The following is a 22,811-nucleotide window of genomic DNA, read 5'->3' as shown; positions in this document are numbered from 1 at the left end:
ACCCCACTAACTGCACGCGACGGAGAAAATTCAAACTCCTTCATGGAAAAAAAATGTAATTATAGATATTATGCACATTTGATTTACTCTTCAACTTGAACTTTATTGGATGATTTCAGCTCAGAACTATTCACACAAACTGAAGACAGGTGGTCTCAGTGGGTTTCCTGCTCTGACACAAGCTGCCAGTCCCCGATCATCTGTAACTCTGGAATATCATCACGGTAAAGGTGTTTGCTGCATGAACTGAATTAAGACGCTAAAACATGAATATTAGAGTGCGATAGATACTTTATTCACGCAATAAGGGAAAAAATGTACAAACAGAGAGATTGATGTACAGATGACAGAAACATCTGGATTAATGGTCAGGCAATGACTTGGGGCTGTTGTCGATTAGCTCCTTGTTAAGGGTCGGCACTTGAAACCAGGGGCCGTCTCCTTGCTGCCTCATATGGCGACGCACCTCCAGCTGCGTCAGTCTGTGACAACAAAATCATGAATAAAAAGAGGCGGAGAACGTAACACCATGCTTTAGAAATGAGCAACCGGTTAAGTATGGAAGACTAATAATGTACGATGCTCGTAAAATAACAAAGAACTACATTTGTCACAGCTGCAGCACACACACTTAAATTGATTCCTCAAGATTTACCAATCTTATTAAATTTACCAATTTCAATAACCAATCTGCATATTTTTCAGAGAGCGTGTTCTGAAAAAGCCAAAGATGGTTCCCTCATAGGCTCGCCTGCACCTGTTTTCTTTTGGAGAGAGAAGAAAAACAAAAAACTGAGGTTTTCCACATCAGTGGAAGAATGCTATTATCAAGGAATGCAGCTGCTCTGCACGCCCTTTCAGGATCCCTCCCTCCTACTGCATCATGTTCTGGTGCTTTCCATGACTGGACACACTTAAGAACGGCTGCCGCTTTAGCGTTTGTAGTGAGTTTTCCATGACGGTGGTAGCAAACTGCTGTTTCCCATTTGTGCTGTAAAGCACATTTGTAAACCTCTGTGACAGTTAAAAACTCTCTCTTGGATGCTTCCCTCTGTAAAACTCAATATCAAGACACTGTTGGTTACACTACATAAACAGCTAAACACCAGCTGTAGCACATCAGTGTATCGTGTGGTGTATATGAGCCAAGCAGACACGTCTTCTAAAAGCATTTAAATTCATGTGTTTGTGTTGATGGTGAAGCGCACGAAGCACACTGGCAGTAACACCCACCTCATATCTGCTTTTTCCTTTTCAATCTGGATCGCAGCCATCATCTTTTCGTAGTCCTTCACTGGGGAATCATAGATGTTCCGTGTGATCCACCTGGTGATGGGGTGCTGAAACAACAGCGCACAAAGAATTGGTGCAAACATAGGACTGTCCCTTTAGTGCAGGCATGTGACATACATTTGTTGCAGTTCAGTGTTATTGTGGTTACAGAGGAGCTTTGGTCAAGTAAACTTTCTTGAGGGGACATTTTTTTATCCTGTTTTAATTCTTAAGCTCAAGATCCACCTCACCAACAGCTTAAGGTCATAAGGAGCATTTACCAGGCTCTGCCCATGAAAACTCAGAAACCATACACTTTTTTTACAAAGATTATTTTCCTTTGGAGATGCTTTCATGTTGACTGTGGCTGGTGCTGCTGTGCGTTCGTGTCGTCTGGATCGGCTTTGGTGAATGTTTTGGGTTTGGTGTTGACATCTGTCCAGCCTCGCTTGTGGAATATTCCACTCTCACCCAAGGTGGAAGCGTGCCACTTGTGGCTAGGGAAGATTGAGTGCTTTAATGAACTTTGATTCACTGCTTGATCAAAGCTTGTGTGCCAAAACACACTGGAGGTTTTTTTTTTATAGGAATAAAAGCATTTTTAAAAAATAGAGTGCCACCGAGTCCTTTGAAGACTTTGCTTAAAAATCATACCCAGTTTAAAATTAGTTGCTTTCTCCTTATCAGAAGCCTCCTTAGACAGGAGACTAGCATGGCTGCTATTTTTAACTCCTTTCCTGGAAGTCCCGGTCTGTTCCATTGCACTTGTGCATCTGCAGCACATGATGGATCTCCTCCAGTGTGTCACTGCAATAATACTTCAACTCTAACTTCATTTTGGGGAAAAGGACAAAGAGCCAGAATCTAGAAAGTGCAAGGCAGTCGTCAGTGTGTGGACACAGACTGGTACGTGCTACGTACAGACTGCTTGCTCCAAGTCCAGAGATTATACTCTCACCATCTACAAGTCCGCTATGGCCTGCTTGAGTCCCAGTGATGGGACACTGGGCCATGTTGCCACTGTGTGCACCTATGTGTCTATGGAACTGTGCAGGCTGCACTACCGCACCCCCACACCCTCAGAGATGCAGGATTTTGAACTGAGCACTGATAACAAGCCGGACGGTCCCTCTCCTCTTTAGTCTGAAGGATGCTGTGTTCATGTTTTCCAAAAAACTTTGATTTGTCTGACCACAGGACTGTTTCCCACTTGGCTCCAGTCCATTTTAAACGAGCTTTGTCCTGGATCATGTTCACATACGCCTTGTCTTTACATTATGATGCTTTGACATGCATTTGTTGATGACACGGTGACAGAATTATGACGATTTATCTCTGACAGGAGCAAACAGGAGGGACACAAAGTAAGGAAGCAGCCCAGGGCAGACGCACACCCAGGCTACTGCAGCCCTTTTGCACAACCAGGTCAGCTATGCCAGGGCTCCATGTCTGGTTTGAATGCAGAGCAGCCTGAGGGCCTGGAACTGAAGGGCAGCCAATATTGATTTTCTCCTTGTCCCTTTGCCCCAAAAAAAGGTTTCTCCAGAATCTCCAGCTGTGCTGATATTATTTACTGTGAATGATGAGATATTCAGTCTTCTTTGTGGTGAGAAACATTCAGTTTTGTGCAGTTTAGTGAGCCTCTGCTCATCGACACGTCTGAAACTCTGCCTCTCTAACATCATCTTTTTACGCACAATCATGTTACTGACCTATTATCAGTTAACTTCATTAGATGTGAATTTCCCCCCAGTTATTTCTTTTTAGTACTGCTTACTTTTCAAGCTTTTTTTTTTTGGCCTCCATCCCATCAGTTTTTTGTTAAACCACGTAGCTCTAATCAAATAATGTTTTCAAAAAATTTTGGCCTGTTATAGGATACCTGTCAAAAAATAAAGATGCTGCATTGCACATAATGATGAGCCAGCTCTGCCTCACCGACATAACAGACATTTAATCGAGCAACATAATGACGTGCAAAGCACGCTGTTTCAGTCGAGGCTTCTTTTAACTCTACACTGAACGGGGCCCTCGGAGAGACTTTTACCTAAGGGGCCCGTCGTAGCACCTGGGTTTGAAAATGTAACACAACAGTCCCATAAAACACTCACTGGAGGAAAACATGATGTTGGGGGGGTTAACAATGAATATGCACATATTATGATTACACTTCAAAATAAAATCCGTGAGCATATCCTTCCCTTAATACGAGTTTGAAGCAATGACAGAAAGAAGCACCACAAACAACCAAAGAGACAAAGGGACGCACCTTGTAGTACTCCCAGTGCTCGGGCTCGTAGCCTTCAGGAATTTCAGCCAGCTCTGCCTCACCTACACGACAGACATTTAATCGAGCAACAGAGATATTCATTCCATACGTATTTGAGTAAGTCCTGGAAAATATTAGAAGCCGACTAGAATACACAATAAAACACTTATGCTTACTCACCGATGAAGATATTCACCCCCGTGACGACGATAGCCACTGGAACACCAGTCAGCAAGATGTAAAATTGCTGAGGGAAAAAATGAGAAGAAAATCAAATATATGGCAAATTCAGTTGTTGATACGTGCAAGTCACCATCCAAAATTAACCAAGTAAGAAATATCTCTTACTTTTTAACTCAGCGAACTGACTTTTTTATTTTTTTTAAACCAGCTTAAACAGTATCATGTTGGCCATTTTAGTTTTGATGTATGCACTGCTCTCTGCTGCTGGTGCCTTTGAGCAAGGTGAGTAACACAAATGTGGAAGCTTGTTTTTTGGCTGAGTGTAAGAACATGAACACAAACATTCTTTAAAATAAGAGAGAAAACATGGTTACTATTTAGAAACCTGCACTGTGGGTGAATAATAAACTTCCAACAGTACGTCTGAGCAGTCAAGGAAAATATGTTGAGGGAAAACTTCCTTTGTTACATTTCAATAACAAGATTTTGTTTTGTTCTTTCAAAGGGTGAACACAAACATTATATTATAATGATACAGCAAAGTTAACAGAGAGCACTTCTGCTGTGTATGTACGTGAGCTTGGTGGATGTGATGGTGCTCTGCACTTACCAATAAGCGCAGAAATCTCTTGTCATAGTAGTCAGAGGGTTTGATGACAAACAGTCTCTTTCCGTGACCCCAACGGACCGCAACTGCAAAACAGGGCACAGTTACTATCATGATGCCTGTGATTGGTTATAGTGAGCACGCACGCTGCCTCTTCAGTTGCATGGAGGCTCTGTCCAGTGTACCAAGTATCTCTATAATGTATTACAAATGCAAAGTCTATGACCTACCACTACATCATGATTAGGTGGGTGGAGCTTGTATTTTGTGTTGTTTTTCTAGCAGGCTTAGATGTTTTACATGGTTGACACGTTTGCCCCATCTCCCTTGTTGAAGAGACGTTGTTTCTAATGGTGGCTGCCCGATTGAGTTTAGTGCTATAATTACATATTCATATAATTGGACTACAAAAACTCAGATTATGTTTACGTTTCACTTCAACAATAAATAATCCCAGATTATTTTTGCAATAATGGCAGTCATCCATTACTGCGGACATCTTCTTAGTAATAATCTTTGGTTTGACCATATGGGCAAAAATCAAGAATGACCATCACTGCAGCTCTTCAAATGTGTATTCGTGTGGCTGTTCCCTTTAGAGGTTGCCACAGCAGATCGTCTCCCTCCTTCACTACATCCACAAATCTTCTCAGCGGCCTTCCCTTTTATCTGCCTTTGCAAAACAAATCCACTACCTCTCCTCTGTAATTGTCCAAACCATCTCAGCCTTGCTTCTCTAACTTTGTCTCCAAAGCGCTCAGCCTGAGCTCATGTGCTCATTTCTAACCTTGTCCATCATGGTCACTCCCAATGAAAGTCTGAGCATCTTTAACTGTGCCACCTGCAAATCTGCCTTCTGTCTTTTTGTCCATACATAATAGCAGACCTCACTACAGCCTTGTAAACATTTATTTTCGCTCTTGCAAAGTATTGCATGAACTGTTTAAAACAGGGGTAGGGAACTCCAGGCCTCGAGAACCGGTGTCCGGCAGGTTTTAGATGTGTCTTTGAGCCAACAAAGCTGATTTAAAGGGCTAAATTAGCTCCTCAACATGTCTTGAAGTTCTGCAGAGGCCTGGTAATGAACTAATCATTTGATTCAAGTGTGGTGACCCAGGGTGAGATCTAAAACCTGCAGGACACCAGCTCTCGAGGACTGACGGTCCCTACCCCTGGTTTAAAGGGTGTCCCACTGAGTCAGGTGGCTTTACTGAAACCTTATAATTTAAGGATATTAAAGAACATGTCGCTATTAAAAACATGGTGAAACGCCTTTAGATAAAACTGCAGACCATAGCACTGCATGCAACAAGCAGATTTATGTTAAGCGTTGACACAGAGATGACAAACTATCATTCAAACCCTGTAACCCAACTAATGTTTACTAAATACGCACCGCTTACTGCAATGAAAAGGCAGAGGTTGAAACTGGAGGATAAACAGTGGCGTATATAAACAGTACATATGTATACGGAGCTATAATAAAGTCACTGTCTTCCTTTATTGACACCAGGACACACGTTAACAGCTAGCTCATGTTAGCAAGCTAACAAGGTCATGAGAAAAGACAAGCAGCCTTCCGGTCAGTCGTCTCATTTTTTAAACGACTGGGGTGTGTCTTACCTTTATCTGTGCGGGGGATTGCTCGAGTGAGTAAATTAGCCGCAGTATTTCCAGATTTCAGAGGACTCAGTCTGGCTGCAAAAGCAGCAACAGACCTGAGAACGCTCGTGCCCACCATCGTTACTTTGGGAGGACGGCCCAGCAACACGAACTGTGATTGGCCGTTAAGCGAATAAGCGAATCATATTTGATAAGAGCACAGGTGTAATTTATTTTCAACTGAAATGTTATACGGGGTTTTATTATTAAATTAATATTATAATAATGTATTTAGCACCATAAATTTATTTCAAAATATATCTTTTTTCTTTCTTTTTCTTTTTAAGAAAAAGAGACAAAATGCATTCTGGGTAATATGGGAAGCGCTACATCAAAAATGGCGGCGTCCTCATCCGCAGGACGCGTTTTGACTCTTTGCAAGCAGTTTCAAAATGTCTTTAGGATATCCTCAGCGACAAACGCGCGACAGGGCGCTGTTAGTTCGGCCAAATGCCAGACTTCTCTTCTCAGGTAAGAGATCAGTTTAATGCATTCCCCAAAACGGAACAATAATGTGGGTTAACAACGACACATTCAAAGCTGTCGGTCAACAGCTCAGCAGTCACTGTTTGCGCAAAGATGCCAGTGATTGTTTACAGCAAAGTCAAAGAGACAGGTTTTCTTTATTACGGTGAGGTAGAAACCCCGAGTTCCCATGTTGATGTACTCAGTGGACATTTATGGTTTTATGGCTGTATTTAAGACTGAAGTGAGATTTTGACTGCTGTGATCGTGGGGTCTCCATTATGTCCCATCAATACACAGCTGTTAACTATACGTGTGAAAAGTAAGTCACAGCCTAAAGACCAACTGACAGGTCAGTGATGTTTTAGGACAGAAGAGGCTCCAAAGAACTTCAAATGATCCAAAGTCTTATTTGACGTTAACACCAAAAATATCTGCCTGGGATTAAACCAGAAAGTGCTGAAATGTAACACTTAAATTTCAAGATGGAATTCCCTGAATTCAGTTTTTGTTGTTTGGGGGTTTTTTTAATTGCGGAAAAATAATTTACCTGCTTCGGCATTTGTTATCAGGCTTACTGTGTGCACTTTCTTCATGTTCAACAGGGAGAAGTCCCCCATTGTCACCCCATCCTGGAGCAATCCCATCAGCTCTCCAGGTCAGTATCGAGCTCTGCACACAACCATCAGCAGGAGAGGACTAGAGGAGTTCTTTGATTCACCTGAGAACTGGGGAGAGGCCAATGTGAAGTCAGGTAAAATATTACAGCACGCAAAGAGAACATTGTCTGCAGGTTTGATTGTAGTTTGAATCAACCTGAATATGTTCATTTTATTTGCACCTGAATGTAGATCAGTGTAAACACAATCTGCTAAACACTATTTATCAGCACAATTTGTTAAAAAGTATAGTAAATACTGTTTAACAAATTGTTTGTGGTCAGATGTGTGAGTTTAGAGTGACATGATCATTTTACTATTGCACTAACGAGGTTGTTATAACTTCTTGCACTATTAGGCGCACCGTGGACTGCCAAACAACTGAGAACAAAGAGCAACGAGGACTTGCACAAACTCTGGTGAGCTGTGTGGAAATGAAGCGTCTCAGTGGAAACATTTAAAACATTTAGCGGCGTGTAACCCTCTGATTGTGTCTCAGGTATGTCCTGCTGAAAGAAAAGAACATGCTGCTCACACTTGAACAGGAAGCAAAAGGGCAGAGGGTCCAGATGCCAAGTCCAGAAAGACTAAGAAAGGTTCGTCTCATGCTGAGCTGATAGCTGACACGATGTAGGTGCCAATGATTATATGAGGCTTTCTCCCCTCCCAGGTTGAGCGGTCCATGATCAGGCTAGAGACGGTGGCGAAGGAGAGAGAGAGTGCACTGCGTCTGCTGCAAACAGGACAAGAGAAAGGCCGACCAGGAGCCTGGAGGAGGAACATATTTGGATATGTGTACTGGTGAGGGCAGTCTTGCATATCAGACCTACATGGGAAAAAGATATGTCATACCTTTATCAAATGGTGATGGGGAAACGGCCTGTTTGCAGGACATAGTAGGTCCATATAAACACATGTGGTCCAAGCTTTGTTACACATATTTCATTCTCAGATTGAGCCTGAAAAATATTATCAGTGTTTTCTTGGATTAAAAAATAAAATAAAGAGTATTTACCAAGAAACCAGTTTAAGCTGCTTTCAGCTCTGCGATATGCTGCTTGATCCTGCTGGAAGCAGTCATCAGAAGATCAGCATATTGTTGTTATAAAGGGATGAAATGATCAACAACTATACTCAGCTAGGCTGTGGCATTTAAATAGCCCCCACACATCATACCACCACCACCATCAGCCTGAACTGTTGATCCGAGGCAGGATGGATCCAGGATTTCATGTTGTTTATACCAAATTTGGACTATTGTCTGAATGTTGCAGCAGAAATGAAATCTCATCAGACCAAACAATCTTTTTCCAATCTTCTGTTGCCCGGTGCTGGTGAGCCCTTGTGAATTGTAGCCTCAGTTTCCTGTCTGACAGGAGCGGCAATCCATGCGGTCTGCTGCTGCTGTGGCCCACCTGATCCTAGGTTCGACATATTGCGTGTTCAGATATGCTCTTCTGTATGCCTTGGTTCTAACATGTGGTGATTTGAGTTACTGTTTCCTTCCTATTGGCTTGAAACAGCCTATCAGTTCTCCCCTGAAACCACCAGGCTATTGTTTGGACAGAGAACTGCCACTCATTGGACAAATTTCCAGCAGTTTTGAACTACTTGGAGCAGCCAATCTGGCACTAACAACCACGTCACGTTCATCTTAACCTTGCCGCAATGCGATTGGCTTAAAGCGCTTCGAGTGCTCAGAGTAGAAAAGCACCACGTAAGCACCCGTCCATAGTTGTGGTAATGAGCAGCTGAACTGATTCATCCTTGGCAAAGCTAATTTGAGACTTTTATTGGACGCCCTGTAATCTCATTGATTTATTTCCTCCACAGGTATCGATTCAAAGAGTATGCTATTCCCTGGTACATGAACAGACGATACAAGCGCAAGAGGTTCTACACACCCAAGTTTGTTGAACCACATATAAGGTAAGACCAGTGTATGCAATATCATGTACATTTTTAAGTACGTGATACTTTTCTTACAAAGGATTTTACTTCCTTTCTCCTTCAGGCTGCGTATTGAGAATTACCTTCGGGAAAGGGCAAGGAATGAAAACTTAAAGAAGAGACGTCTCACCAAGTTACAGGAGAGGTTCCCCCAGATTAAAGCTCCTGCATCCTGAAAATGTGGATCTGACTAGTGTGAATCAGCTCATCAAATCGCCATGGATGGACTGAAACTGTTGTATGACCACCTTTCATGTGATCTCAAAGATAAATTATGTAAGATGGCTCTAAAGTGTGCCGCTCTCTCTATTTGACCCCGACTCCGGTGTTCTTTACGCTCCTGTATGAAAACCCTCAGAACTGAAGTAAGCAGTGGGCTATTGAGACTACAGCACTCAGTTAATCATTAAAAAAAACAACTTTATTTGTAAAAGACCACATGAAGCCAATGACAAGCAAGACTGAAAATTAAATACAGATTTGAGTTAATACCAGTAAGCACAGGTAGGAACGGACTGGCCTTTACCTGTGACGACTTGACCTGCTACATAGGAAGAAAAAAAAGGTTCATGAACGAGACGATATTCACGTCAAACTAACAGGTTGTTTTTCCAAATACATCCTAATCATCCCAAGTTTACCATATCAGCATTCTGCACAAATCATTTTGGCTTCTGTACTCTGTCGTTTTGATCAGAAACTTGACTTTTTGATTCGAGGTTCCCACCAACAACTTACAGATAAGGCAACCGGCCGACTTTCAGGGAGCTCTCAGAGGAGCTGAAATTGCAGATGTTTGTTTTCTACAGCAAATCCCAGACAGGTGTATGGACAAACTCTGTTTTAAAAACAAGTCGTACAAAAATAAAACAGCGAGGTGTTCCTGAGTCTGGGTCAGAGGGGGGAACCATTCACGACGTTGAGCTTGCAGTGAAAAAGACGATGAGGATCGGGGGTCAAATCAAGGGCACTTCCTGTCCACGCACTGCTTTCCTCCCTCCTCATACTCCTGTTTGGAGATCCACATCTGCTGGAAGGTTCCCTGGAGGATGCAAGAAAAATGTTTAAAAGACTCTGAAAACACTTTAGTGCCTTTAATGTGGTATAGACATGAAGTCATTTTGTGTGTCCTTACCAGAGATGCCAGGATGGAGCCTCCTATCCAGGCGCTGAACCGGCGCTCCACTGTAGTGCTGTTTGCTATCAGCTTCAACCTCATACTCTGCAAAAGCACGCGATTAAAGATCTCTCAAAAAATGATGAACAAAATGTAGCAAATTTAAAATGGAAAGACAAACATTGCAGTACATCACTGACTAAAGCTAAAGATGGTACTGATAAAAACATATTTAGTGACATGCTGGCACTGGCTGATACTCACCGGAGGGGTTTTCTGGGAGAGTTCTCTGTTCAGTCGGTCAGTGAAGCCCTGAATGAGCGTGTTTCCACCAGTCACCACCACACTGCCATACAGACCCTTGGATAACAGTCACAGGTCAGTAAGTGGGGTTGTAGGGTTTAGGCACAGATACGAAGCACAAAAACTACTCAGATTACATAAAACGGTGTTTCTGAAAAGAAAATCACAGAAAATCCAGTTGAACGAGGTGCTTACAGGCCGGATGTCGATGTCGCACATTCCCACACTTGTTGTCACGACGTGGCCAACTCCTAGCATGGTGTTCCCAGACAGTCCCTAAAAGCGATCAAACAAAAATGTTACATTCATAAATAAAAACATTTGACCACCTCCGAGCAATATACATTTAATCACCAGCGCCGTTCATTCATCCGGGACCTGCTGAGTAAAACTCACCTTAGCATTGGAGGGGTCAAACAGCCCCTCTGGGATCTTCAGCCTCTCTGCTCCAAAGTCACAGTTGTAGCCATTGGGCAGCTCATAGTGCACTGTGGGCATCTGGGCAGCAACCCTGATGAACAAAAGAAAAGGGGGGGAAAGTACTGAAATGTATCATATCGATCTATGTGTGAGTAAACATCTCTGGTTCTAATGTGACTCTTTTTCTAGTACAGCGTTAGAGTGAATCTGTTAAACTGAAGTATAGGATCAAACCACTCTCACTGTTCATCATATGGAGAGTCTGACACCTGCAGCACTGATGCCTGGAAGTCCTGGATTACACACTGGAAGAAAAAGACACACTTTCATTACCAAACATGTAATTATTATTACTGTGCTGCCGAGTTTGCTGCTTACATTACACATGTAGTTGTGCCAAGAGCGGGTGACTTGAGGTAGTTTCTCCTTTTTCTTCCAACTGGCTTGGGCTCCCTCCCGCACTGGATCCTGTATGGACAAACCCCCCCACTGTGGTTAGACTCATGGCAATAAGGGCTTGAACCCAGTAATGTGGCAATGATGTGTAGAAAAGCCATGCGTGGTAAATGTTGAGCAAAGTTAATCATTTAACATTCATCAAATGAAACAATCACTCCCACAGATCGTACCTTCGATGCAATCATGTAGGGAGGGATTATCTCCACATTTAGCTCCTGAAACAGCTCCCTGCACTGCATGCTCATGAAGTCTCCAGCCAGGGGCGACTTGACGATGCCTGTTGAGAGTGAAAGAGTAACGCAACTTCAATGACACGGTAACTTTGTAGGCACCGTAACACATATCATTTAAAAGCACTCAAAGACCGTAATGTGACTTCAGTAACACCCCATTTATCATTTTCTACAAAGACTGCACAGTAACAGTGACCCTGAATGGATCACTCCCATTCCTGCTGGATTTTGTCCTCAGCATAATTAATAAATCTGGTCTTATTAACTAATGAATAAAACCTGACTTTGCTTTTCTATTTGTCAGATATCCTGTTCTTCATTTATCTTTAGAAAGACAGTAAACAAAAAAGGCCACAGAAAATTTTTGTGGATGTAGTGAAAGAGGACACGCAGAGTGCTGCTGTGACAGAAAACAATGCTGCTTAGGAAAACGTTAGATGGACACACGATCCGCTGCAGCAATCCCTGAAGGAAGGAGCCCAAAGGAGGAGGAGGGCAAGTACTTGACCAATCAGAAACGTTCACAGTAAATCCTGCTCCCAGTTTCACGATACCTTTGCAAAATAATCTCCCACAGTTCAAAAATATGCATGTTATGTTAACGGTCCATCCATCAGCCCTGCGACAGGCTGGTAACTTGTCCAAGGTGTACCCGCCTCCTGCGTTACGGCAGCTGGGATTGGCTCATCACAGCAAGCTGAGCTCTTCTGGTCAAACTGCAGTCCCTTTATGATTTTATGATGTGTATGTTACAATAGCTTCTCACCTTGCTGCAGAACATAGCCGTCGTGCACTGGAATTGCAGTAGTGTGTGTTGCACCACTGTCTAGAACCAGGCCTGTAGACCGCCCATTGGCAAAGCTTGTATGTTTAAAGTTAAAGAAATATGTGGTTTAAAGTCCAGCAGATGGCATGAAATTTCATCAGAGCTGTCTGTGATGATTAACTGAACGCACTGCTTTAGTGTCCGTCCTGGATGACGTGAAACAGTAAAGGATACGCAGAGAGCACGGCTGACTTGCAAAGGAAGAAGGCAGGAATGTTGTAATGCTCAAACATCAGCTCTGTTAGTTTCTCTCTCTTTGCTCGTGTGTTCCACTGCAAACACAGAACAGAAGTTAGCCCACTTACAACAAATCACTGCCAGATACACACAGATACCTGCAGATGGTGATGAGGGCAAGGACAGGAAACACACTCTTCACATGGCGCTGAGCTCAAATAGCTCAGATGTTAACATTAATGTGTCACATATTTATTTTTAAACAGAGCAGCAAATCAAACCGATTAATTTTTTGAGACTCAAAAGTTAACTCACCGACGCCTCTGACATGAGCACGGGGTGCAGGCTGGGTTCAGACTTGAAGTGCATCTTGTACGTGTGATCCAGAATAGCCTGGAAACTGTCCCAGTCCTCAACTAGAGGCAGAGTTAAGAGAAAACAAATGAAGGGCCTGGTAACTGCCAAACACCTCTGAAATCTTTTTTTATGTCACCGTACCTACATTAAAACATATGACAAAGCAATCACTTGTGCATAGAATAAGGTAGCCAAAACCATTTACATTTCATATGAAGAGCTGCAGCTTTTTGTTAACATTTACTAGTTTAAATTAAAAGACGTGAATATCAATCGTGGCTCAAGAGTTGGCAGTTCGTCTTGTAATCGGGCAGTCTCGGTCGTTGTGTCCTTGGGCAAGACACTTCACCCGTTGCCTGGTCAGAGGGGCCGGTGGGGCCAGTGTCCAGCATCCTCGCCTCTGTCAGTGCGCCCCAGGGTGCCTGTGCCATCACCAGTGTGTGAATGTGTGTGTGAATGGGTGGATGACTGGGTGTAGTGTGAAGCGCTTTGGGGTCCATAGGGACTAAGTAAAGCACTATACAAATACAGACCATTTACCATAAGCAAATAACAGCAACGTTGTCATGCTAAGGCTTTGCAGTCTCTGTGGATACAGACCTCAAAAAGCCCCTTCATCAACACTATCATGTGTGTTGGGTCAGATGGTGGAGAAATTGGAGCAATTATAATTTTTTTTAGATAATAATTTGAGCACCAGGCACCATTTTTCCAGGTTAGCCCTCTAAGGGAGACTCTGGTCCCACTGTGCTCTTCTGCTGCAATTAAGATTTGTGTCACACTCATCTCTAAATAGCCTGAGAAACTCCAGTGGACCAGGTTCTGATGAGCATCAGCAGCTAGGTCAGTGCACTGGGGCACTTGCCATCACTAATACTTTGGGTAAATGCTTTAAAAAGTGTCAACACCATCAGTGGACTGCAATCACTTAATACTTTAACTGGCAAAAGCCATTTCTTATCTGTGAATCAAGCCACTACAAACAAACATGGCCATTACAATTTTTAGTTGTCCAACAGTCCAAAACCCAAATATAGAAGCAAACTGCTGCGATGTTAGAGCCTGAAATGGCTTAGTTAAATGAATTATATGAAAAAAAAACTAACAGTAACTTTATGTCACTTCTGATACTAATAAATGTCCAAGTAAGTAAATCTGAAAACTAAGTAAAGGGCATTTAGGGCAAATGAATAATTGTTTCACCCAAAGAACAATCAAAAGATCAGTCGATGACGTGAACAACCATAAACTGCAAATATCTGAAATTTCTAATAAGGAAAGAAAACTGTTCAGCTGACCAGAACATAAAAACGAACCTCTAAAGCTTAGTCCGCTCCAGCATACAAACACCATCGCAGAAGAGCCAAATCACCAATTTAGTCTTTTTTAAACCAGTTTAGTTCATTTACAGCCCTGCTGCTCACTGGGGAACCAGACCAACAGCAGCAGCAACAGCCCTGGTTGGTGACCGTTAAACTGAAATCCAAAGTTTTTCAAAATAAGCCCAAACACAGTTTGGGTTATTCCGCACATGCCCCGTTATGACACAGACACTGCAGTAAACCACAGATTGCAGAGGGCTTGGCTTCCATCAGGAGAACACTGCACACCACAGCTGATGCTGATGAGCTGCCTTGAGCTTCAAATAATCTCATTAATATTCATGATGCGCTCCAGTCATATATATATATATATATATATACGTCAGCCAGGGTTTAACGAGCTCGCCAATGAAGTCGTTGTCAGACCAAAACAGACTAATTATGGATTTGGATCAAGCAGGCCAGATTATACACATTCACATTTGCATCAGAGATCAAAACCTGCTCCGTGTTTTCCAACAGCTCTTCTTCCCATTTATTTAAATCCTTTTTTACAACATACATATGAAAAGATCAAGGCCAGTCTTTTATGTACAGGTGAAAAAAGTCATATTCTCCAATCACTTGGACTAAACGCTTACTCATGCCATTCTTGAGCGGAGACATGACCTCCATGTTCTCTCTGGGTACCCTCAGCTGATTGGTATCAATATAGTAGGTGGTGCCGCTCTGCTTGCCCTTGTCACCATCAGTCTCCATGGGTGTGCTGCCATCCTCTCGGTCAAGAGTCACACCTATTACTGTGGGAAAGTCCGCCTGAGATGGGACAAAAGAAACAAAACACACCAAATTACAGGTTAAGGCTGTTTGCAAGAGCCTGATTTCGGACCAGCATAACAACAGAAATTCACAAAAACTCCTTTCACAAAGTTAGTCATCCTCCTTTGCAGTGAGTGAATGAATTGACATTTTTGTGGAACACTGAGGTGCCATAATGTGATGCAATCCCTCCTGAATTATGAAGACAAACAGTTGGGAAATTTTCAAAAGTACCTGATTTGAATCTGGCCGTTTTTGACCAGTTTATTATGCAAAAACTGTATTTACAGTGTCTAGCTAAATGCTGAGAGGATTTTCAGAAGAAGAGGGTTATGTCAAAAGCAGAAAGAAAAAACATCTTTTAAATGGTAGAATTTGTGCTTGCATATAATCTGCTGATAGGCGATTAGTGTCCATCTGTAATGTCTTACATTTATTCACACAAGATTCATTTTATCCCTCAGGACTTGCAGGTAAACCAGAGGAAACAGAAAAAGGAAGTATTCTGGAATAATCTGAACTCAATTTATGCCTCCTGCCTCCAAGGTGACTCCAACCCTGATTTCTCATCATTGCCGTTCCCCCAGAGGGATGTTGAAGATGCACAGAGGAAGAAAAGACACGTTGTTAATAAGGTCATTCGAGTGAGCCACTTACCTTGGGACAGTCTTCTCCTGCGTAGCCAGCTCTTACAGAATAAGAGCCAATGTCGAACACCAATGCTCCCACCTCATCTGCAGAAATAAGGGAAGGGCTGTGATTGAACATTTTTCGAATGAAGGTATGCACAAAATATGGGGGAACATTTTATTCCTGTAATTTGTACACAATGCGGGCAAAAGTATTGGGCTACACATCTTAATCTTTGAGTTCATGCATTTTCACTGCCACAGGTTTATAACATCAAGCTCCCAGCCATGCAGCCTTCATAAAATCTGTAAAAAAAAAAACATGGGTCTTTGTAAAGAACTTATTGATAAATTAGACAGCAAATTATTTGAGACGTTCAACAATCTCTCCCAGAGTGATTGCAGTCAATGCACATCAGACTGCAACTGTTTGCAGAAAGGTTGCCACCAACAAGGTGAGATGTGCCTCCTTATTGATAGTATTCCCAGAATATTTTAATTTATTTAATAAAAGATTTATATTTAGTGTCACTGGATCGATACAATATCCCCACGCAAAACATCGCAATACTATGCTGTATCAATCTTAAATAATCATTAACCTCCTAAGACCCGAACTCTTCCACGGCATGCATTTTTGATTTCTCTTTGATATTTGGGCTGATTAGGATCCAATGAATGTAAAAAATATATATAAATTACTAGAATTTTTTTTTACCTGATTTTTTGTTTCTAAGAAAAATGAGAACCACATATGAGGATATTTGTTTAAAATTTCGACAGAACAGTAGCAGTATAATGTCCTCATGAGTGGATTTCAGGCCCTTGTAGAGCAAAATTGAGTATTTTGGTCTAAATAACCCAAAATGTGATGTCTTCAAATGTGGACGCCAGGTCCTAAGAGGTTAAATACATTGAAGCTATCTATAAAGTGAGGTATCAAATACAAATTATATTACTTATATGTGTATATGCGTGCATGTGCGTTGTTTGTTGTTGCTTCTGTTCTTTTCTCCTCCCTCACCCAGGCAGCTGTCCCCACCTGTATGAAGACTGCCACCATCATCCCAGTCCCCAAGAGCTCTGCTGTGACAGCCAGTAGCCATCATGCCGATCGTCATGAAATGCTTTGAGAGGCTGATTATGGCCCACATCAAAGCTACCATCAGAGTCACTTCAGACCCACACCAGTACGCCTACCGGAAGAATCGATCCACAGAAGATGCCATCTCTTCTGTGGTTCACACCACCCTCACCCACCTGGAGCAGAAGAATTCCTACGTCTGTTTGCTCTTCGTGGACTTCTTCTCCGCTTTCAATACAATTATCCCGCAGACACTTGTTGACAAATTACTGACCCTGGGACTGAGCTCCTCTCTTTGTAACTGGGTCCTGGACTTCCTGACCAACAGACCGCAGTCTGTGAGGATCCACAACGTCTCCTCATCTTCCAGAGTCCTCAGCACTGGCTCCCCTCAGGGCTGTGTGCTAAGTCCCCTCCTGTTCACGCTGCTTACATATGACTGCTCACCCATCCATCCAAGCTGTGTTATTATAAAGTTTGAGGACGACACAGCTGTGGCTGGTTGCATCACAAACAATAATGAGACCAGCTACAGGAAGGAGGTGGAACACTTGGAGGACTTTTGCAGGAAAAACAATCTCTGCTTAAATGAGAAGAAGACGAAGGAGATGGTTGTAGATTTCAGGAGGGGAAGACACACACCCCTGCACGTTGGAGGATCTGCAGTCGAAGTAGTACCCAGCTACAAGTACCTGGGTACGTACCTGGATAGCAACCTCACCTTGAAAAAAACACTTCCAGCCTGATCAGGAAGGCTCACCAGAGCCTCTACTTCCTGAGGAGGTTGAAGCGTGCGGGAATGGAGAGCTCAGTCCTCATCTCCTTCTACAGATGTGCGGTGGAAAATGTTCTGTGCTCTGGCATCAACGTGTGGCACAGAAACTGCACTGTGGCAGAGAGGAAAGCTCTACAGAGGGTGGTGAAGGCTGCACAGAGAGTTGTCGGAGGCAGCCTCCCAACCGTCACAGACATATACACCTCCAGATGAATGAAGGACCCCACTCACCCAGCACATACATTCTTTGTCCCCTCAGGCAGGAGGCTGAGGAGCATTAAATACAAAACCAGCAGACTGAGAAACAGCTTCATTCCAGAAGCTGGGAGACTTCTCCATGCATAATGGACAAGAACTGTTATTGTAGCACCTTAACCACTACTGACACTTATTGACACTGTCACTTTATCAATGCTGGTCATCATGCCCTTTGCTGCTAAAGTATTTATTTACACCTATATTTATACCCACACTCTATACTGGTACTCAGCTTGTTGCACTCTACTTATAATATTATTTATTGTATTGTCTTATTAGCTCCTTGAATCCTTTCTAAGCATCTTACTATAAGCCGCATGCGTCACTAATGAAAAGGTCTATTCGGTACCTACACGTTTATAACAACTGACACCGGCTACCCGGAGGAACTATGAAGTTATTCTCTGTAAAACACAGGAACGACAGGATGGGTCATCAGTATGTCTTTGCAGGGTCTTTGTATTGGGTTTATCGCGATGAGAGCCTCGGTATCGTCATAACTACCGTTATTTTTACCGTTATATAACATAAACGGTATTTGTTCGTGAGCTCGGCAAGCCCATTTTCATTCATTTCCTTGCTAGCTAGACGACACCGGCTGAGTGACTTGTATAACACTTCAAGTCTGCACGACTAAGCACCTGTGATGTCTACATATTTGAACAGCCCTAAACACATGAGAATTAAAATGGACACAAGACTATATCGCTGACCAACTACGAAGCAGAACTTTAGCATAGCTAGCATAACGAGCTAACTAGCTACAAAGCTGGCTAGCTCCAACCAGGGACAACGTGGACGACAGTTGTGTATAAAATCAGCATATTATCATACTCACCACCACCGTACACTCCACCACTCATCCTCTAAGTTATAACGACAGTAACTTTAACAATATATGTTATTACAGGAGAAACACAACCACAAAGCGATTAATCACAACAAAGGAAATCTGCTAGCATGCATCAGTCCAACAAAGCGGGCTCCACAGTGCTTCGAGACAGCTGTCCAATCAGAGAGCAGCAATTCTCAGTACTTCCGTTTCCACGGTGATAGTCGGAAGTGACTGCGAGTACTTCCATGCTTTGGAGTGGACGTGGCCCTGAGGATTTCATATCGACGTGAGTTAAAACTCGTCATAAGTGTCTCAAATGTAACTTTAAAGATTAAAAATCGATGCACGGATCGTGCACGTGCAGACTTGATGAGTACACGCTGGTGTTGGTGAATGAAAAGTGGAGGACCTTGAGTCACGGTCAGACTCAAAACATTGACTGTTCTAAGCGAGCATGTCCACGCTGAAAAAGCAGCAGCGCTGTTGTACGGACACGCTTATATTAGAAAATCGGAAATGCAATCCTTAGATTACACGTTATGCGTCATCATTGTCCAGCTTTTGCAGCTCAATCCAAGTTTTCCAGCCTCGTGTTTGTCCGGTGTTGGGTTAATTGCGCAAGCGCACGGTGGAAATGGTTAAGGAACTTGCTGGACAGTAGCAGAGTAGCCTCAGGAAAGGTGTTTATATAACTGTGCCTCTTCTCGATTTCTAATTACTAAAATACACTTTTTATGTAATGTCGCAATAGTGATGTTTACCATGTTATTAATTCAAAGTTAATATGAATATATCTTTGAAAGTTTTATCTTTTTATGGATTACTTATGAGGCCCAGTTGGCTCTTGTTTGTTAACAACCTGCAATATTAGACCAAGACAGTAACACTGGTTGTGCGATAAAAAGCATGTATTTTTGTTATTGATTAATTTAAATCAATTTGCGCTTTTTTTTTCACCCATAAAACATCAGAAAATTGGAGATAGCTCTGTTGTTTCAAGGTGGTATCATCAAAATATTCCTTTGGCTAATAATGACACATCAATAAGATTATGTTTACTTTTTAAAGAGTATGAAACTTAGCACTTGTTAATTTTTTTTGCCTTAATGTTAGCTATAGGTTAATTGGTTGATTTATAGATTAATTAATGAGTTGAATTAGTTGTAGTAACAAAGTCAACACAGTCCGGTGGGTTACACATTCACCTAACAGAGTCTCTCTGAGACTTCGTCAGAAAGGCCACTCTTTACAAAAATCCGACAGCCAGCACTGCCTGCTGTGGTGACCCTTTGTGAATACAGGGAGCAGCTGAAGGTCGCTTCGTTAATAATAACGTCTTGCATTACAAGACCTACATTATGTTCACATTTTTATTTTTGTGGAAAGTTATGAAAAATAGCTCATTTTATTAGATCTAAATATTTAAAGCCAAATGTTAAATGTTGCAGTGAAGCTGGCGGCTCATCACCCTGTAGGGGAAAAATATCAAACCTTTTTGGGTCTTTTCAGCCTTTCAAATGTAGTTTAGGTTTTTTGCTGCCTTTATATAACTTTAAGCTCCATTGTTGTATGGAGGATTTAAGACATCTCTTTTAGGTCTAGAATGTAGTTTTCATTCCTTTTTTCACTTTAAAGCTGAAATGTCAATAATTATTTATGAATTCTCTTTAGTGCAAAATAAATTTTTAACTTTCCTTCCTTCCAGCACTCATGCAGCGCTGCACCACACTGACCTTTGCTCGGCACAGCAGGCTCCTCTTAAGAAGTAAATTTGCACTTGCCCAGTGCCAGCAGTCAGCAGCTATGTCAAGTCTCCTGATCAACCAGCCCAAATACGCGTGGCTCAAAGAGCTGGGTTTGTCTGAGGACAACCCAGGTGTTTACAACGGTAGCTGGGGAGGTAGTGGGGAGGTTATCACGTCATACTGCCCTGCCAACAATGAGCCGATTGCCAGAGTTACCCAGGCTACTTTGGCGGAGTATGAAGAGACTGTTCAGAAGACGAAGGAGGCTTGGAAGTTGTGGGCAGACATTCCCGCTCCTAAAAGAGCGGAGATTGTGAGACAGATTGGGGATGCATTGAGAAAAAAGATTAAAGTACTTGGAAGTCTGGTGTCCCTGGAAATGGGCAAAATCTATGTTGAGGGAGTTGGTGAAGTTCAGGAGTACGTTGATGTCTGTGATTATGCAGTTGGTCTGTCTAGAATGATCGGCGGGCCCATCCTGCCTTCAGAGAGACCGGGTCACGCCCTCATCGAACAGTGGAACCCAGTCGGCCTGGTCGGCATTATCACCGCCTTCAACTTCCCCGTAGCTGTCTACGGCTGGAACAACGCCATCGCTCTGACCTGCGGCAACGTCTGCCTCTGGAAAGGAGCTCCGACCACTCCTCTCACAAGTGTTGCAGTTACCAAGATCGTGGCTGAGGTGCTGGAGCAGAACAATCTCCCTGGCTCAATCTGCTCCATGACCTGTGGCGGAGCAGATATCGGCACGGCCATGGCAAAGGATGAGCGTGTGGATCTGTTGTCCTTTACTGGCAGCACTTATGTTGGCAAGATGGTGGCCATGATGGTGCAAGAAAGGTTTGGGCGCAAGCTGCTGGAGCTCGGTGGCAACAACGCCATTATCGTGTTTGAAGATGCTGACCTGAATCTCGTGGTGCCCTCTGCCGTCTTCGCTTCCGTCGGAACCGCTGGCCAGCGCTGCACCACAACCAGGAGGTTGATGCTGCACGAGAGCGTTCATGACACAGTGGTTGAAAGCCTCGCCAAGGCCTATAAACAAGTCCGCATCGGAGACCCCTGGGACCCCAGCACCCTCTATGGTCCTCTGCACACCAAGCAAGCTGTCGAGCAGTACCTGGCTGCCATCGAGCAGGCAAAGCAGCAGGGCGGCACTGTGGTGTGTGGAGGAAAGGTGATGGACCGTCCTGGAAATTATGTGGAGCCCACCATCATTACAGGACTGGCTCATGATGCCTCTATTGTCCACACCGAAACCTTTGTCCCCATCCTGTATGTCCTGAAGTTCAAGACAGAGGAGGAGGCGTTTGCCTGGAACAATGAGGTGAAGCAGGGTCTGTCCAGCAGCATCTTTACCAAAGATCTAGGCCGGGTTTTCCGTTGGCTTGGCCCCAGAGGGTCAGATTGTGGCATCGTAAATGTCAACATTCCCACGAGCGGAGCAGAGATCGGAGGAGCTTTTGGTGGGGAGAAACATACAGGCGGTGGAAGAGAGTCAGGCAGTGATTCATGGAAGCAGTACATGAGGCGCTCGACATGCACAATCAATTACAGCAAGGATCTTCCTCTGGCCCAGGGAATCAAGTTTGAGTGAGCCAGCCGGCTTTAAGCGTCGATGAGCCCCGAGGACAACACTAAATAGTTTGAATGGCCAAGTGAAATGCATGGTAATGCATTTGCATTCAGAAAGGTCAGCTTGTGTTTAGATCTGTCTCAGTCACATAGGATAACTGTATCTGTATGAATGTAGTTTAAAAATATTCTGGATTTAAAACAGTTTCAGGAGTTTTTGTTCAAGGTTAAATTTTCCCCCAAATGTGTGCACCTTTCTACAAGCACTTAATGAAGTTTGGCTAATTGATCAATTACAATCGTTACATTTTGGAAGAAAAACTAGACAAAGTTGTAAATGTGTCGATCGTTGCAGTTCACCATTAACAGAAATGTTGCGTAGTCAACACTGGCTGTTTTGCACCCAGTTAACACATGAATATACTGTAATTTCTATAATACACAGTATTTTCCAGGCAACCAAACAACAATAAAAGGCAATGGGTTGACATGTGCACTGTCTGTGGATATTTCGTATTTTAATGCTTTCACTGAGAGAACCCAAGTGCAATAGTCAAATCCCAGTAAAATTTGGATCATGAACATATATCTTCTTCTTTAAACAAATAATGTGTGCTGTAATAATTTCCATGTTCGACATGCACTGACAAGGAAGTTACTCCCGTGACTTGGGCCTGTCCTGGAACACAGACGCTCAGTTAGATTTGGATGGGGGGGTTAGAGGCCAGGTCAGTGCCTTTTTGGCTCTTTGGTTTATAATAAACAACCATGAAATTGTTCTTCAGTGGAAAAAGCGTTGTCGGTGCATTTTTC

General features: G+C 43.0%; 4 protein-coding genes across 5 annotated transcripts; 2 read left to right on the top strand and 2 right to left on the bottom strand.

Moving 5' to 3' along the window:
• Positions 1 to 273: 273 nt before the first annotated feature.
• ndufb5 (NADH:ubiquinone oxidoreductase subunit B5) lies at positions 274 to 6,122 on the bottom strand. Its single transcript, XM_005746741.1, has 6 exons — positions 5,955 to 6,122; positions 4,335 to 4,417; positions 3,722 to 3,788; positions 3,542 to 3,603; positions 1,234 to 1,340; positions 274 to 482 (listed from the first exon to the last, which is right to left on the bottom strand). The coding sequence occupies exons 1-6, from the start codon at positions 6,070 to 6,072 to the stop codon at positions 362 to 364; spliced, it is 558 nt and encodes a 185-aa protein (XP_005746798.1). The 5' UTR covers positions 6,073 to 6,122; the 3' UTR covers positions 274 to 361.
• A 174-nt stretch (positions 6,123 to 6,296) lies between these two features.
• Positions 6,297 to 9,376, top strand: mrpl47 (mitochondrial ribosomal protein L47). The gene is made up of 7 exons (XM_005746740.1): positions 6,297 to 6,464; positions 7,064 to 7,212; positions 7,476 to 7,536; positions 7,617 to 7,713; positions 7,788 to 7,918; positions 8,951 to 9,046; positions 9,132 to 9,376. Exons 1-7 carry the CDS (start codon positions 6,310 to 6,312, stop codon positions 9,241 to 9,243), a joined length of 801 nt encoding a protein of 266 aa, XP_005746797.1. The 5' UTR covers positions 6,297 to 6,309; the 3' UTR covers positions 9,244 to 9,376.
• Positions 9,377 to 9,469: 93 nt separating this feature from the next.
• On the bottom strand, positions 9,470 to 18,858 carry actl6a (actin-like 6A). 2 transcript variants are annotated; one of them, XM_005746737.1, is made up of 14 exons: positions 18,685 to 18,858; positions 15,758 to 15,834; positions 14,923 to 15,097; positions 12,918 to 13,018; positions 12,600 to 12,697; positions 12,366 to 12,460; positions 11,537 to 11,643; positions 11,286 to 11,375; positions 11,151 to 11,212; positions 10,884 to 10,998; positions 10,683 to 10,763; positions 10,449 to 10,544; positions 10,203 to 10,289; positions 9,470 to 10,109 (listed from the first exon to the last, which is right to left on the bottom strand). In XM_005746737.1, exons 1-14 carry the CDS (start codon positions 18,707 to 18,709, stop codon positions 10,029 to 10,031), a joined length of 1,290 nt encoding a protein of 429 aa, XP_005746794.1. In that variant the 5' UTR covers positions 18,710 to 18,858; the 3' UTR covers positions 9,470 to 10,028. The 2 variants fall into 2 exon arrangements, with proteins under 2 accessions (XP_005746794.1, XP_005746795.1); XM_005746738.2 differs by lacking the exons at positions 14,923 to 15,097; positions 15,758 to 15,834; positions 18,685 to 18,858 and adding an exon at positions 14,276 to 14,582.
• A 27-nt stretch (positions 18,859 to 18,885) lies between these two features.
• Positions 18,886 to 22,492, top strand: aldh7a1 (aldehyde dehydrogenase 7 family, member A1). Its single transcript, XM_005746739.1, has 2 exons — positions 18,886 to 18,967; positions 20,387 to 22,492. The coding sequence occupies exon 2, from the start codon at positions 20,392 to 20,394 to the stop codon at positions 22,018 to 22,020; it is 1,629 nt and encodes a 542-aa protein (XP_005746796.1). The 5' UTR covers positions 18,886 to 18,967; positions 20,387 to 20,391; the 3' UTR covers positions 22,021 to 22,492.
• The last annotated feature ends 319 nt before the right edge of the window (positions 22,493 to 22,811 follow it).

The sequence above is a fragment of the Pundamilia nyererei genome, unplaced genomic scaffold (genome assembly GCF_000239375.1).
Source record: "Pundamilia nyererei isolate P.nyererei 1_Seehausen unplaced genomic scaffold, PunNye1.0 scaffold00183, whole genome shotgun sequence".
NCBI classification, from domain to species: Eukaryota; Metazoa; Chordata; class Actinopteri; order Cichliformes; family Cichlidae; genus Pundamilia; species Pundamilia nyererei.
This window is presented reverse-complemented; position numbering and strand designations above follow the sequence as displayed.